The following is a 17,393-nucleotide window of genomic DNA, read 5'->3' as shown; positions in this document are numbered from 1 at the left end:
CTCTATCCACGGTACACAGTGCCCTCCAGAAATACCACATACACTTTACAAAGTCCCCTCCAGAAATACCCTACCCACAGTACACAGTTGACTTCCACTGTACACAGTCCTCTCCAGAAATACTCCATCCACTTTACACAGTCCCCACCGGAAATATTCTATCCACAGTACACAATCCCCTCGAGAAATACCACATCCACTGTACAGCAGCGCACCCCTCCCCGATGAACTCAATGCATTTTCTGCTTGGTTCGAGCAGGAAACAAACGATCCGTTGTCGAGTGCCCCAGCAGCCCATAACACACCCATACCCACCATCTCAGCATCCAAAGTCAGACTGAGTTTCCTGAAAATGAACCCTCGGAAGATGACGGGTCCAGATGGGATCCCTGGTCGTGCACTAAGAGCCTGCGTGGACCAGCTGGCAGACGTGTTCGCGGACATCTTTAACCTGTCCCTACTCCACTCCGAGGTCCTCACCTGCTTAAAGAAGACCACCATCATATCGGTGCCAAAGAACAACCAGGCAACATGCCTCAATGACTACCGTCCAGTGGCCCTGACTTCAGTTGTAGTGAAGTGTTCGAGAGGTTGGCCATGATGTGCATCACCTCCACACTCCCAGAACGCCTTGATCCACTGCAATTCGCATACCACCGCAACCGGTCCACAGCAGACGCCATCTCCCGGGCCCTACACTGATCCCCAGAGCATCTCGACAACAAGGACTCCTACATCAGACTCCTATTTTTTTTTTGTAATCATTTTATTGAGGTATTTTTGGTTTTACAACAAGTGCAAAAGCCGTCTCCCTCCCTTACAGGTCCCACCTTTATTGACCCTCTACTCTAAGCTAAACTAACCCCCCACTTCTGCTGACGATTAATTTTTCGCAAAGAAGTCGACGAACGGTTGCCACCTCCGGGCGAACATTGACCCTCTCATGGCGAACTTAATTTTCTCCAAACAGAGAAAGCTAGCCATGTCCGATAGCCAGGTCTCCGACCTCGGGGGGCTTTGAGTCCTTCCAAGCTAATAGTACCCGTCTCCGGGTTACCAGTGAAGCAAAGGCGAGAAAATCTGCCTCTTTCTCCTCCTGGATTCCCGGATCTTCCGACACCCCGAAAATCGCCACCTCTGGACTCGGTGCCACCCTTGTTTTTAACACCGTGGACATGACCTCCGCAAACCCCTGCCAAAATCCCCTAAGCTTCGGACATGTTGAGAACATGTGGACATGGTTTACTGGCCCTCCCGCACACTTTGCACACCTGTCTTCCACCCCAAAGAATCTGCTCATCCGGACCACTGTTATGTGAGCCCGGTGAATGACCTTGAATTGTATCAGGCTGAGCCTGGCACATGTTGCAGACATATTGACTCGACTCAACGCGTCTGCCCATAGACGATCCTCTATCTCTCCTCCCAGCTCCTCCTCCCACTTGCGCTTCAGCTCCTCGGTCTGCGTCTCCTCTGACCCCAAAAGTTCCTTGTAAATGTCAGAGACACTCCCTTCTCCTACCCACCCTCTGGAAACTACCCTGTCCTGAATCACCCTTGATGGTAGGAGCGGGAAGGTTGAAACCTGTCTCCTTAGGAAGTCCCGCACCTGCAGGTACCTGAATTTGTTTCCCCTCGCCAACAAAAAACTTCTCCTCCAGCGCCCTCATACTTCGAAAGCTCCCCTCTATAAACATATTCCCCCATGCTCTCAATCCCTGCTCCCCGCGATATCCGGAACCCCCCATCCATAGTCCCCGGGGCAAATCGGTGATTATTACAGATTGGGGACCAGACTGATGTTCCCTCTGCTCCCACATGCCTCCTCCATTGCCCCCAGACTCTCAGGGCCGCCACCACCACGGGGCTGGTGGAGTACCATGCTGTCGGGAACGGCAGAGGCGCAGTTACCAATTCCCCCAAACTGGTGCCCTTGCAGGAAGCCACCTCCATACACACCCAAGCCGACCTCTCCCCCACCACCTACTTCCTGATCACAGCTATATTCGCCGCCCAGTAATAGTTACTAAACTTTGGCGGCGCCAGCCCGCCCTCTCCCCATTACCTTCCTTACTCGCGGGTTCTTGCCCGCCCAAACAAAGCCAGTGATCACTTTGTTGACCCGTTTAAAAAAGGATCACGGAATAAAGATGGGGAGACACTGAAATACAAACAGGAATCTCGGGAGGACCGTCATCTTCACCGTCTGCATCATGATCACATTTAATAAGAACATAAGAACATAAGAACTAGGAGCAGGAGTAGGCCATCTAGCCCCTCGAGCCTGCTCCGCCATTTAATGAGATCATGGCTGATCTTTGTGGACTCAGCTCCACTCTCCAGCCCGTACACCAGATCCCCGAATCCCTTTATTCTTTAGAAAGGCATCTATCTTTTTCTTAAAAACGTTTAAAGAAGGAGCCTCAACTGCTTCACTGGGCAAGGAATTCCAGAGATTCACAACCCTTTGGGTGAAGAAGTTCCTCCTACACTCCGTCCTAAATCTACCTCCCCTTATTTTGAGGCTATGCCCCCTAGTTCTGCTTTCCCCGACCAGTGGAAACAACCTGCCCGCATCTATCCTATCTATTCCCTTCATAATTTTATATGTCTCAATAAGATCCCCCCGCATCCTTCTAAACTCCAATGAGTACAGTCCCAGTCTACTCAACCTCTCGTCATAATCTAATCCCCTCAACTCTGGGATCAATCTAGTGAATCTCCTCTGCACTCCCTCCAGTGCCAATATGTCCTTTCTCAGGTAAGGAGACCAAAACTGAACACAACACTCCAGATGCGGCCTCACCAACACCCTATACAATTGCAGCATAACCTCAATAGTCTTGAACTCCATCACTCTAGCAATGAAAGACAAAACTCGATTAGCCTTCTTAATCACCTGTTGCACCTGCACACCAACTTTTTGCGACTCGTGCACCAGCACACCCAGGTCCCGCTGCACAGCAGCATGTTTTAACATCTTACCGTTTAAATAATAATCCATTCTGCTGTTATTCCTCCCAAAATGGATAGCCTCACACTTGGCAACATTGAATTCCATCTGCCAGACCCTAGCCCATTCACCTAACCTATCCAAATCCTTCTGCAGACTTCCGGTATCCTCTGCACTTTTTGCTTCACCACTCATCTTAGTGTCGTCTGCAAACTTTGACAGATTGCACTTGGTCCCCAACTCCAAATCGTCTACGTAAATTGTGAACAACTGCGGGCCCAACACTGATCCTTATGGGACCCCACTAGTTACAGGTTGCCAACCAGAGAAACATCCATTTATCCCCACTCTCTGCTTTCTGTTAGTTAACCAATCCTCTACCCATGCTACCACTTTACCCTCAATGCCATGCATCTTTAGTTTATGCAGCAACCTTTTGTGTGGCACCTTGTCAAAAGCTTTCTGGAAATCCAGATATACCACATCCATTGGCTCCCCATTATCTACTGCACTGGTAACGTCCTCAAAAAATTCTACCAAATTAGTCAGACACGACCTACCCTTTGTGAACCCATGCTGCATCTGTCCAATGGGACAATTTCCCTCCAGGTGCCCCGCTATTTCCTCCTTAATGATAGATTCCAGCATTTTCCCTACAACCGAAGTTAAGCTTACCAGCCTATAATTACCCGCTTTCTGCCGACCTCCTTTTTTAAACAGTGGTGTCACGTTTGCTACTTTCCAATCCTCTGGGACCACCCCAGAGTCTAGTGAATTTTGATAAATTATCACTAGTGCGTTTACAATTTCCCTAGCCATCTCTTTTAACACTCTGGGATGCATCCCATCAGGGCCAGGAGACTTGTCTACCTTTAGCTCCATAAGCTTGCCCAATACTGCCTCCTTAGTGATTACAATCATTTCAAGGTCCTCGCCTATCATATCTTTATTTCCATCAGTCACTGGCATGTTATTTGTGTCCTCCACTGTGAAGACTGACTCAAAAATCCTGTTCAGCTCCTCAGCCATTTCCCTGTCTCCTATTATTAAATCTCCCTTCTCATCTTCCAAAGGACCAATATTTACCTTAGCCACTCTTTTTTGTCTTATATATTTGTAGAAGCTTTTACTATCTGCTTTTATGTTCTGAGCCAGTTTACTTTCATAGTCTACCTTACTCTTCTTTATGGCTTTTTTTGTAGCTTTCTGTTGTCCCCTAAAGACTTCCCAGTCCTCTAGTCTCCCACTAATTTTTGCCACTTTGTATTTTTTTTCCTTCAATTTGATACTCTCCCTCACCTCCTTAGATATCCACGGTCGATTTTTCCCCTTTCTACCGTCTTTCATTTTTGTCGGTATGAACCTTTTCTGAACACTGTGAAAGATCGCTCGGAAGGTTCTCCACTGTTCCTCAACTGCTTCACCATGAAGTCTTTGCTCCCAGTCTATCTTAGCTTGTTCTTCTCTCATCCCATTGTAATCGCCTTTGTTTAAGCACAAAACACTAGTGTTTGATTTTACCTTGTCATCCTCCAACTGTATTTTAAATTCCACCATATTGTGGTCGCTCCTTCCAAGAGGATCACGAACTATGAGATCATTAATCAATCCTGCCTCATTACACAGGACCAGATCTAGGACCGCTTGTTCCCTTGTAGGTTCCATTACATACTGTTTCAGGAAATTATCCCGGGCACATTCTATAAACTCCTCCTCAAGGCTGCCTTTACCAACCTGGTTAAACCAATCGATATGCAGATTAAAATCTCCCATGATAACCGCTGTACCATTTCTACATGCATCGGTTATTTCTTTGCTTATTGCCTGCCCTACCATCCTGTTACTATTTGGTGGCCTATAGACTACTCCTATCAGTGACCTTTTCGCCTTACTAGTCCTGATTTCCACCCAAATTGATTCAACCTTGTCCTCCATAGCACCAATATTGCCCGGATGCCATCCTTAAACAACAAAGCTACACCACCGCCCTTACCGTCCATTCTATCCTTTCGTATAGTCTGATACCCTTGGATATTTAACTCCCAGTCGTGACCATCTTTTAACCATGTTTCAGTAATGGCCACTAAATCATAGTCATTCACGATGATTTGCGCCATCAACTCATTTACCTTATTTCGTATACTACGAGCATTCAGGTAAAGTACACTTATGCTGTTTTTTATGTCTTTGTTATGAATCCTAACACCTTGATCTGTAACTTTTCGCAATTTATTTTTCCTCTTACCCTTTCTCCTAATTTTCCTTGTCTTTGAACCCATATCTCTACATAATAACCTGTCACGTAACCTGCTGCCTTGATCTCCATTAACCATTATACTGTCCATAGCTTTACATTTCCCTTCTTATTTTGGCCACCAACTGCCTACCCTTAACAAACCCCTTCTGGTCCTCCCCAATAACGTCCGGAACACAATCCTCAATCCTGGAGGACAACATTTTGGCCAGCAGTTTGCCGTCCTCATTCAACGAGGATATCGGCCTGTAGAACCCACACAGCTCCGGGTTCTTGTCCTGCTTCAGGATCAGCGAAATCATGGCCTGAGACATCGTCGGGGGCAGCACCCCTCCCTCCCTTGCCTCATTGAACGTCCTCATCAACAACGGTTCCAATATCCCAGAGAACTTTTTATAGAACTCCACTGGGTAACCGTCTGGCCTCGGGCTTTACCCGACTGCATGGCCTTCAGACCCTCCACTATCTCTTCCAACCCGATCGGGGCCCCCAGCCCTTCTACCAGCTCCCCGTCCACCTTTGGGAAATTCAGCCCCCCCAAGAAGTGCCTCATCCCCTCCGGCCTCGTTGGGGGTTCCGACCCCTACAGCCAACTGTAAAAATCCTTAAACGCCTTATTCACCGCTGCTGAATCTCCAACCAGGTTCCCATCTCCGTCATTTACTTTCCCAATCTCTCTGGCTGCCTCCCTCTTTCTAAGCTGCTGTGCAAGCATTCTGCTGGCCTTCTTTCTGTGCTCATAGATCTCCACCCTCGCCTTTCTCAGCTGTTCCACCCCCCTCCCTGTGGTTAACAAACCCAACTCCGCCTGTAGCCTCTGTCGTTCCCTTAAAAGCCCTGCTTCTGGGGTCTCCGCATACCTCCTTTCGATCTGTAGTATCTCCTTTACCAGTCGGTCCGTCTCTGTCCTGTCTACCTTCTCTCTATGGGCCCGGATCGAGATCAGCTCCCCCCGACCACCACCTTCAGTGCTTCCCAGACCATCGCTGCTGAAATTTCCCCCGTGTCGTTGACCTGCAGGTAGTTCTGAATACATTTCCTCAGCTGCTCGCACACCCCTTCGTAAGCCAAAGGTCCCACATCTAACCTCCAGTGCAGGTGCTGGTTACTGTCTTTACTAACCTGCAGGTCAACCAATGCGGAGCATGTCTGAAATTGTGATCGCCGAGTACCCCGTGTCCACCACGCCAGCCAGTAAGGCCCTGCTCAAAATCAAGAAATCAATCCGGGAGTACACTTTATGCACGTGTGAGTAGAAGGAGAACTCCTTCACCCTCGGCTGCCCAAATCTCCATGGATCCATATCAGCTCCATGAACCCCCCTAGTTCCCTTGCCATTGCTGGCACCCTGCCTGTTTTCGAGCTTGACCAGTCCAAGCCAGGGTCAATAACTGTGTTGAAGTCCCCTCCCATGACCAACCTGTGCGAGTCCAGGTCCGGTATCTTCCCCAGCATCCTCTTTATAAACTCCACATCGTCCCAACTTGGCACATACACATTTACTAATACCACCTGCACCCTCTCCAGTTTCCCACTGACCATAATGTACCGACCTCCCACATCCGAAACTATTCTACCCGCCTCAAACACCACCCGCTTATTGATCAGGATCTCGACCCCTCTAGTGTTTCAATCTAGTCCCGAGTGAAACACCTGACTGACCTAGCCTTTCCTCAATCTAATCTGGTCAGTTACCCTAAGGTGCGTCTCCTGCAACATTACCACGTCCGCCTTCAGTCCCCTCAGATGCGCGAAAACGCGTGCCCACTTGACCAGCCCATTTAGCCCTTGTACGTTCCAGGTGATCAGCCTAGTTGGGGGGCTCATTTACCCCCCCCCCCCCCCCCCAACGCCCATCACCGATCAGTCCTTTTTTGGGCAGCCTCCAGCCCTTGCTCCGCGCCTCCACCGGCCCGCCTCCAGGCAGCCTCCGCCTCCGACTTCCCTTAGCACAAGTCCCTCCCTCATCAGCAGAATATTTTCCTCCCCTCCCCCCAGTAACAACACAGTGTAACTCAACCTCTTTAATAAACCTAACATATGCACACACCCCACTACGCTTCCGTGAGCTAGCCCGCCCAGCTACCTTGGTGCCCCCCCGGTGCCAAAAAGTCTCCCACCTATTGTTCCCCCCCCCCGCCGCTCATACATACATATTCCAATGACAAACAATCCCAGCACAATTGCCCGACAGAAAAAAAACAGGAAGAAAAAAACGCTAACAAAATCAAGTAAGAGATCCAAAATCTAAACAAGCACACCTCCATCCCCCAATAGTGCAAATGTAAACCTTAACTTACTCATCTCTGCAACTGGCCCCAAATCAGTACAGAAGGCATTACAGACAGCATACACAAAACAAAAACCGAGAAACATTTTTTTAACAACATGAACGTTGCAGCAAAGTTCACAAGTTCTCAGTCCACCACCAGTCCTTTCCTTTTCGCGTAGTCCAGCGCGTCCTCAGGTGACTCAAAATAAAAGTGCTGTTCCTCGTACGTGACCCAGAGACAGGCCGGATACAACAGTCCGAACTTCACCTTTTTCGTAAAAAGGGTCGACCTGATCTGGTTAAAGCCCACTCTTCCCCTGGCCACCTCCGCACTCAGGTCTTGGTAGATCCGCAGGATACTGTTGTCCCATTTGCAGCTCCGTGTCTGCTTGGCCCATTGTAGAATGCACTCCTTATCCAAGTACATATGGAATCTCACCACCATTGCCCTCGGGGTGTCTCCCATTCGCGGCTTCCTCGCGAGTGTTCTGTGAGCTCTGTCTATGTCTAAGGGTCGGGAGAATGCCCCATCTCTCAGCAGCTTCTCAAACATGGCCGTCATGCATGCCCCAGCGTCCGCTCCTTCGGACCCCTCTGGTAGCCCAAAGATTCTCAAGTTCTGCACGCGGGTCCTATTCTCTAGGTCCTCCACCTTCTCCAGGAGCTTTTTCTGCTGGTCTCTCAGCATCCCCACCTCCAAATTCCACCGCAGTTTGATGTTCCTCCTGGTCAGCCAGCGCCTTTTCTACTTTCTGGATCGCCCGATCTTGGGCGCCCAATCTAAGCTCCATCCGCTCAATTGACTCTTTTATCGGGTCCAAGCAGTCCCGTTTCTGCTTAGCGAAGCTTCCTGAATACGTTGCATCAGCTGCTCCATTGACCGCTGGGTCGCCGAGCCAGAGGTCCGGTCCTCCGCCATGCTTTCTCCCCCTGCAGCTTCAGCCCAAGCCTTCTCTGTCTTTCTGTTTCAGTCTTTACGAGCACGTCTAGCCCTCCTCTCCATGCACCGAAGTGGGAATTCAGTACACAATTGCCTCTGTCATCAATTTGTCAATTCTAGTCCAGTAGAAAATCGGGGGAAAAGGTCCAAAAGTCCGACCCGAGCGGGAGCCACCAAATGTGCGACTTACTCCTTCATGGCCACCACCGGTAGCCAGGACTCCTATTTATTGACTACAGCTCCACCTTCAACACCATAATTCCAGCCAAACTCATATCAAAGCTCCAAAACCTAGAACTTGGCTCCTCACTCTGCAACTGGATCCTAACTTTTTAACCCACAGACCACAATCAGTAAGAATAAACAACACCACCTCTGACAAATCCCAAATGTCTTTACCCGTCAGTCTGGCCTCAATAAAAGTCGAGATGGATTTGCAGGTACAGCATTAGTTATTTTATTTGACTTGCAAGTCTTTCTCAATTCACAGCGGGACAAAGCACATCTTGCTTTGTACACCTCCGGAATCAAGTGAGTCTGTAGGACAAAGGGATCTCTACTAATAACACAAATGGCATCAAGTTTCACATACTCGATTCCCATAGGTCATCCTATACCCCTCCTGACCTGGCCATACATCCTAATTGGCTCACTTCCAATCCCTTCCTCTGGCCCCTATTACCCAGCATCCTTTTCCCCTCCGTAGCTGGACACACCTCTTCCTTGCTTTGCCATGCGGTCTGAAATCCTTTGTCTGTGAACTCACCAGGATGAGACTGGCCTATCTCTACATTACAGTAACTAATATCTCTAAAGTAACTATTTTATATCACATTCGTCACCTCCTCCACAATAGTCCTCAATACCGGGGCCCCGCAAGGCTATGTACTTAGCCCTCTACTGTGCTCCCTGTACACACAAGACTGCGTGGAAAAATCTGGTTCCAACTCCATCTACAAGTTTGCTGACGATACGATCATAGTGGGCCAATCTCGAATAACGACGAGTCAGAATACAGGAGTGTGGTACCCTCAATAACGAGGCTTAGAGTGTAAACAGTAAAGAAGGCTTTAATAAACTAAGAACTAAACTAGTGCCGAGACGTGTGCTAACTGCTGCACTGCCCACAAGGCGGCCCCTTATATACGGCTCCCAGATGGGCGGAGCCGGAGGCGGAGTTCCGCAGGGTTCCAAGCCTGGTCTTAAAGGGGACATCACCTTACATGATGACAAGGGTACAGTGTTACAGTAACCGTTCATCACAAGGAGGGAGCTTGAGAACCTAGTGGAGCGGTGCAGTGACAACAATCTATCCCTCAATGCCAGCAAAACTAAAGAGCTGGTCATTGACTTCAGAAAGCAAAGTACTGTACACACCCCTGTCAGCATCAACGGTGCCGAGGTGGAGATAGTTAGCAGTTTCAAATTCCTAGGGCTACACATCTCCAAAAATCTGACCTGGTCCACCCACGTCGACGCTATCACCAAGAAAGCACAACAGCACCTATACTTCCTCAGGAAACTAAGGAAATTCAGCATGTCCACATTAACCCTGACCAACTTTTACAGATGCACCATAGAAAGCATCCTATCAGGCTGCATCACAGCCTGGTATGGCAACTGCTCAGCCCAAGATCGCAAGAAACTTCAGAGAGTCGTGAACACAGCCCAGTCCATCACACAAACCTGCCTCCCATCTATTGACTCCATCTACACCTCCCGCTGCCTGGGGACAGCGGGCAGCATAATCAAAGACCCCTCCCACCCAGCTTACTCACTCTTCCAACTTCTTCCATCGGGCAGGAGATACAAAAGTCTGAGAACACACACAAACAGACTTCTTCCCCGCTGTTACCAGACTCCTAAATGACCCTCTTATGGACTGACCTCATTAACACTACACCCCTGTATGCTTCACCCGATGCCGGTGTTATGCATTTACATTGTGTACCTTGTGTTGCCCTATTATGCATTTTCTTTTATTTCTTTTTCTTTTCATGTACTTAATGATCTGTTGCACTGTTCGCAGAAAAATACTTTTCACAATACCTTTGAACACGTGACAATAAACAAAATCAAAATCCTTCCAGAAACATCCCATCCACTCCAGAAGTACTCCATCTGCTGTACAGTCCCCTCCAGAAATACCCCATCCACTATACACAGTCCCCTCCCGAAATACCCTATATATTGTAGTCAGTCCCCTCCAGCAATATTCTATTCACTGTACACAGTCCCCTCCAGAAATACCCCAACCACTGTACACATTCCCCTCCAGAAATACTCAATCCTCTGTATAGTGCCCTCCAGAAATAGCACATCTACAGTACAGAGTCCCTTCCAGAAATCCGACATCTGCTGTACACAGTCATTCCAGGAATGCCACATCTGCAGAACAAAACTGCACTAGAAATTCCCATTGACTGTATACAGTCCCCTCCAGAAATACTCCATCCACTGTGCACAGTCCGCTCCAGAAATACCCCATCTACTGTACACTGCCCCTCCAGAAACACCCCATCTACGCTACACAGTCCCCTCCAAAAATACCCCATCCACTGTACACCGTCCCCTCCAGAAATACCCCATCCACTGTACACAGTCCCCTCTAGAAATACCACATCCATTGCACACAGTCTGCTCCAGAAATACCCCATCCACTGTGCACAGTCCCCTCCAGAAATACCCCATCCACTGTGCACAGTCCCCTCCAGAAATACCCCATCAACTGTGCACAGTCCCCTCCAGAAATACCCTATCCACTGTACACAGTCCCCTCCAGAAATACCCTATCCACAGTGCACAGTCCCCTCCAGAAATACCCTATCCACTGTGCACAGTCCCCTCTGGAAATACCCCATCTACTGTACAAGTCCCCTCCAAAAATACCTCATTTACTGTACACAGTCCCCTCCAGAAATAATAATAATCTTTAATGTCACAAGTAGGCTTGTGCACTGCAATGAGGTTACTGTGAAAAGCCCCTCGTCGGCACATTCCGGCGCCTGTTCGGTTACACGGAAGGCGAATTCAGAATGTCCAAATTACCTGACAGCGCATCTTTCGGGACTTCTGGGAGGAAACCGGAGCACCCGGAGGAAACCCACACAGACACGGGGATAACATGCAGACTCCGCACAGACAGTGACCCAAGCCGGGAATAGAACCTGGGACCCTTGAGCTGTGAAGCAACAATGCTACCCACTGTGCTACCATGTTGCCCTCATACCACATCTACTGTACACAGTCCCCTCTGGAAATACTCCATCCACTGTACGCAGTCACCTCCCACACCCTGATACACTGACACCTGTGTATAACCCTGGTGTTAAGTCTGATCACTATCCTGAGGCCTCAGTATCTGGTTTATCAGTCTGGGTTAGTGCTCAGTTTACTGTTGGGGTATCCCAGAATCTTTATAGTGCAGAAGGAGGATATTCAGCCCATCGAGTCTACACAGGCTCTCTGAAAGAACATTCCACCTAATCCCACTCCCCTGCCTTAACCCTGTAAGCTGGCACATTATCAATTTAGATAGAAATCCAATTCCCTTTTTAATAACTTGATCGAACCTGCCTCCACCTCAGGAAGTTTGTTCCACACTCCAACTACCCTTTGGGTGAAAAAAGTTTCCTCGCATCACTTTTACTCTCTTTGCCAATTATTATCAATCTGTGCCCTCTAGTTCTTGATGCTATCATGAGAGGGACCAGTTTCTCACTTTTTACCGTTTTTATACCCCTCAGGATCTTGAGTATCTTGATAAAGTCTTCTCTCAGCTTTCTTTTCCCAAGGAAAAGGACAGTCTCAACCTCTTGAGCCGATCTTCATAGCTACTGTTCTTTATCCCTGGACTCATTCTTGTGAATCTCCTCTGTACTAATATCTTCACATCCTCAAGTATAGTGCTTGGGACGGTACACAGTCTCCAGATGAGGCCTAGTGTCTACTGGCCTTCTTACCCTTCTATTCAATGCTCCTATTAATATTTTATTCACTGCTCTCTCAACCTACCCTGCCATCTTCAATGACTTAGGTACATATACACCGAGGTCCCTCTCTTCCTGCATCTCCTGTTTCTCCCCTTATTTTACTTACTCCCTCTATATTCCTCCTGCTAAAATGAATCATCTCACACTTCTTTGCATTGAATCTCATCTGCCACTTATTATTCTGAAGATGGGAGAAATCTCACAAGATCAGGGCAATTCAGGATGGGCAATAAATGCTGCCCGAGCCAATGATGCTCACATCCCGTGTGTGAAGAAAAAACCGCTGTTGATCCCGTCAGGATCTACTTCCTCAACTGCAACAGGGAGAATGAAGAGAGGTCAAGCAGAGCAGGAGAAGCTGTGGTAGGATGGAGGAGGAGGTGAACAGCTCTCAGCCAGAGGTCACATCCATCTAGGATGGATAGGGAGCAATTCACTACCCCGAGCCTCAGGGTGATCAGTATGTGAGAAAAATATTCTTGCCCTGATTGGACGCACTTGTGCCCGAGGTCTCATTTAAAAACATTTCCTGGGTGTGGGCGTCGCTGGTGAGGCCAGTATTTATTGCCCATCCCTAGTTACCCTTCACAAGGTGGTGGTGAAATATCTTCTTGGACCGCTGCAGTCCTTGAGGTGTAGATAAACCCAAGGTGCTGTTCGGGATGCAGTTCCAGAATGTTGCCCCAGCGACAGTGAAGGAACGGCGATATATTTCCAAGTCAGGGTGGTAAGTGACTTGGAGGGGAACCTCCAGGTGGTGGGGTCCCTAGGTATCTGCTGCTCTTGTCCTTCTGGATGGTTGTGGTCGTGAGTTTGGAAGGCGCTGCCTAAGAAACCTTGGCGAGTTACCACATTGCATGTACACTTTCCACCTCTGTGCTCTATTTAAAGTGTACAGTATCATAATAAGCTGTATGTTGGAATTGTGAATCAGAATTTATATTGACTAGAAACTGTACTAGCCATATAAATCCTGTGGCTGCAAGAGCAGGTCAGAGGCGAGGAATGGTGTGGCAAGTAAGTCACCCGACTCCCCAAAGGCTGTCCACCATCTACAAGGCACAAGTCAGCAGTGTAATGGAATACTCTCCACTTGCCTGGATGAGTGCAGCTCCAACAACACTCAAGAAGCTCCAAGCCATCCAGGACAAAGCAGCCCGCTCCATCTTCCACAAACATTCACTCCCTCCACCACTGACGAACAGTGGCAGCCTTGTTGCACTGCAGTAGGTTTGGTAAAGGCTGATGTGGGACAATATAGGTTGTACATTGGAACAGGAGTAGACCATTCAGCCCGTCGAACCTGCTCAATTAGACCATGGCTGATCATCTCCTTCAACATCACTTTCTTGCACTATCCCCATGTCTCTTGATGTCATTCAGATCCAGAAATCTGTCAATTTGAGTCTTCAATATACACAATGACTGAACTTCCAGATACCAGGGGTAGAGAATTCCAAAGATTCACCAACATCTGAGTGAAGAAATTCATCCTCATCTCAGGCCTTATTCTGAGACTGTGTCCCCTGGTTCTAGACTCACCAGCCAGGGGAACCATCCTTCCTGCATCTACCCTTTTCAACCCTGTCAGAAATTTCTAAGTTCCAATTAGGTCACCTCTCAGTCTTCTAAACTCCAGAGATCACAGGTCCTGACTCCTCCAAAATGATGGTGCCTAGCAGGGTCTCCCATGAGTAGGTGAGAATATCTGATCTCTTGAGGAATACTTTGACGACATCCCTGACGTGTTTCCATTGTCCACCTAGGATTCTCCTGCCTTGATTGAATTTGATTGTTTGTCGTTGCATGACGAACACCAACAATGTCATTGGCCAGTGAGGCGACATCAACAGCATCTCCCAGAAGCCATGGAAGATCAACATCATTAACAAATGACAACTTCCACAACAGCAGGAGCAACATGTACATTGCCTGTGCAGCGTGCTAACTTACCACCCAGAGCAATTCATACCAAATTCAGCCAATGGATGGTCAACATTTCATTGCCTGTGCAAAACCATGAATAATCTTTCTTGAGGAAAGAAAACAAGCTATAAAAGAGCCGATGAGTGTTCAAAATTAGACATTCCATCATAAAAGATGATTATATATTTCCAGTAGTTTAGACGCACAAAAGTTAATGATTGAAAGGCAAAAACGATTTTGGAACTATATTGTCATGCATGGGTATACATTTCTATTCAGAGTGCCATATAGGGCTGGTTTAGCACAGTGGGCTAAACATCTGGCTTGTGTAGCCATCTAAGATGGCCACCTGCAAAGGACCATGGGATTTATGACCAACCCAGGACTCAGAAAGATACACAGCCTATGTGTGTCTAAAACACAGGTAAGCAGACCTGATCGAAACCCCCGCTCGTTTGCATTTTAATGGCCCATTTCCCCAGAACAATAGAACTCCAATCAAGCAACCGGTACAGCCACAGACTGATCGGCACCACTCCCTTTACTCAGAAAGCACAACTGCCAAAGTCAATGACCGCTAAGGACCCGCCCAGCTACCAAGGCACCCGCCCCTTTACTGGCCGAAATCGGAGAGAGTGATCAGAGCCCTGTCGAACTATTGGTTCCAAGGTTAAGGACCGCCCCAAAGAGTGCGAAATCCCAGAGGGATAAAAGAGAGCACAGCCATGTGCTCTGTCTCTTTTGGATCCGGCCTGTGCCAACCCAATCGTAGCAGGAACAGCCAGCTAAGTACAAGACTAACGATCGCTACCTGACGGCAGAGCCCAGCAGAGACAGTCACTTTCTTCGAACCAGCCAAGTGAAATCCGATAAAGGCCTTATCTATTTGCACAGTGCCGGTCGCCCTGAAGTTAAGTATAGGTTATTGTTGCTGATAGGTGTAGTTTAACTCGTAGTAGATATTGTGTTTGCATGTTGAGATAACTCTTGTGTATGTAAATAAACCATCTTTGAACTAACTAACTGGTTGTGTGGTCATTTGATCGATATAAGGGAAGGCTTGTGGTTCACCGAGATAAATAGAAATACTCACAGTATTGGCGACACTGTTGGGACCGAAACAGAGCAACACTTGTAATGCAGAACAAGGCAGCAGTTCGGGTTCAATTCCCGTACCGGCCTCCCCGAACAGGCGCCGGAATGTGGCGACTAGGGGCTTTTCACAGTAACTTCATTGAAGCCTAGTTGTGACAATAAGCGACTATTATATTATTATTATATCATCCTCCATTGTGCTAAAGTCAGTTTACCAACAATGTATCACTCCACACCACATGGCCCACTCTGGAAATATAGGCCCCATGTCAGATCTAATATTTGTACCTAAAAGTGCGAATATTTCAAACTTTTAGGGATGATGAGCATAACAACAATTGTGCCATTTTCTTTGTCAAACTCAGTACCTTTTAACTTGTGTGCGTACCTGGACTCCAAGTCTGACATAGACAGGTCGCTCAGTATCACGTCTGAATCGTACTGACGGCCCAGTTTTTCTAATCGTCGGCGGAGTTCCCTCTGCAGAGCAGCACGTACGTCCAGCAGACACTGCTCAAACTGAACAGGCGAGGGAGAGAGGGACATGAGGTCAGTAAGGAAACAAAGTCATACATGTGCATGACATGTACATGGGTGCATGTCTTATGTCCCTGCATATGTCCATGTTAAATGCATTTGTATCTGTCTCATATGAAGAACAGGGGCAGGTTGCACATTTGTCCATGGCCATATGCACCTGAATATTACATGTGTGTCGGGTCTCACGAATCCATGTTAAATGGTCATGCGGTGGTCATATTTCTAAAGTGGGGGGGGGGGGGGTGGGGGGGGTGTCAGAATTTCAGTATAAACAGCACACATTGTCTGCCCTTTGTCCGAACATTATTATATTTGAAGCAGCTGTTCAGAGGGGTATGGACTGATCCGTCTAAGCTACGAACCTTTGAGTTGTCAGGGTCACAGAAATCAAGCAGTGTGTCGCAGAAATGATAACCCAGTGATTTGAGGTCCTCGGTGCTGAAATGGGTAGCTCGGCGGTGCCCTGTTAAATGGAAACAAGTCGCAGCATTCAGTAAAATAGCACAGCCCAGGTTAGTTCCAGTCAGCTCCTCACACTCATGGCCATGAATACAACTCGGCTCAAAGCAAAACAAAGAGGACTTATCCCTTGTCTAAACCAACCTAGTGGGGCTGTTTACACCCCTGAAAGGAGGTTCTCTGTGGCCCCTGAGATTGAGGGGAGCATTTAAAACTGCGCAGTCTTCCTCACAATAAAGGAACCTCGAGGCAACAATGATCAGAACATAATAGAATTTCACATTCTGCTGGAGGGTGACAAGTGTGGGTCTAAGACTCGTGTCTTAAATTTAAATAAAGGCAGTTACATGAGTGTAAAGACACAAGTTGGCTTAAGTGAATTTGGAAAATAGGTTAAAAGGTAAGCTGGTCGAGAAACAGTGTCAGATATTTAGTGAAATAATTGGCAACTCTCATCAAATATACATTACATTAAGGTATAAAGACTTTGTGAAGGATCTGCCATCTGTGGCTAACTAAGGAAGTGAAACAAAATATCAAATTGAAAGAAAAAACAAACCATACTGGAGAAGATTAGTGGTAGGTCAAAAGATTGGATGACTTCAGAAACCAGCAAAGAATGGCTAAAAAAAAATAAGAGGGGAGAAATTAAGGCAGAATTTTCTCATTATTTGTCAGAGTTAGGCTTTGACTGAAAACCGACGTGCATCTCTCCAGATGCACAGCCGAATTTTCAAACCAGATTTTTTGGCATTCAGACACAAAAAGTCAGGGGCGTGGGCATCAGCCTGGCGGGGCGGAGCTTGATAGAGCTGGCAAGGCCAACTCCACAGAAATCGGGACGCATAATTATTGGGGGCTGTCTCCTCCCACCACCCACAACCACTAGGGCAGCATTGCCGCCTCTCCAACCCCAGTGCCCATTCCCGTCCCCAATGTTGGCTCTCCCCCTCAATGCCTGC

General features: G+C 47.8%; 1 protein-coding gene across 1 annotated transcript in view; it reads right to left on the bottom strand.

Annotated features, from left to right (window-relative positions):
• agbl2 (AGBL carboxypeptidase 2) overlaps positions 1-17,393 on the bottom strand; it is a 310,115-nt gene that overhangs the window by 185,379 nt on the left and 107,343 nt on the right. Inside the window, exons 9-10 of the mRNA XM_072518765.1 lie at positions 16,335-16,435; positions 15,821-15,951 (exon numbers count right to left, since the gene is read on the bottom strand). Of these exons, the coding sequence (XP_072374866.1) occupies positions 15,821-15,951; positions 16,335-16,435 (232 nt within the window). The remainder of the gene's footprint in view (positions 1-15,820; positions 15,952-16,334; positions 16,436-17,393) is intronic.

The sequence above is a fragment of the Scyliorhinus torazame genome, chromosome 10 (genome assembly GCF_047496885.1).
Source record: "Scyliorhinus torazame isolate Kashiwa2021f chromosome 10, sScyTor2.1, whole genome shotgun sequence".
NCBI lineage: Eukaryota > Metazoa > Chordata > Chondrichthyes > Carcharhiniformes > Scyliorhinidae > Scyliorhinus > Scyliorhinus torazame.
The sequence above is the reverse complement of the archived record's forward strand: the minus strand, read 5'-3'. Positions and strand labels throughout refer to the sequence as shown.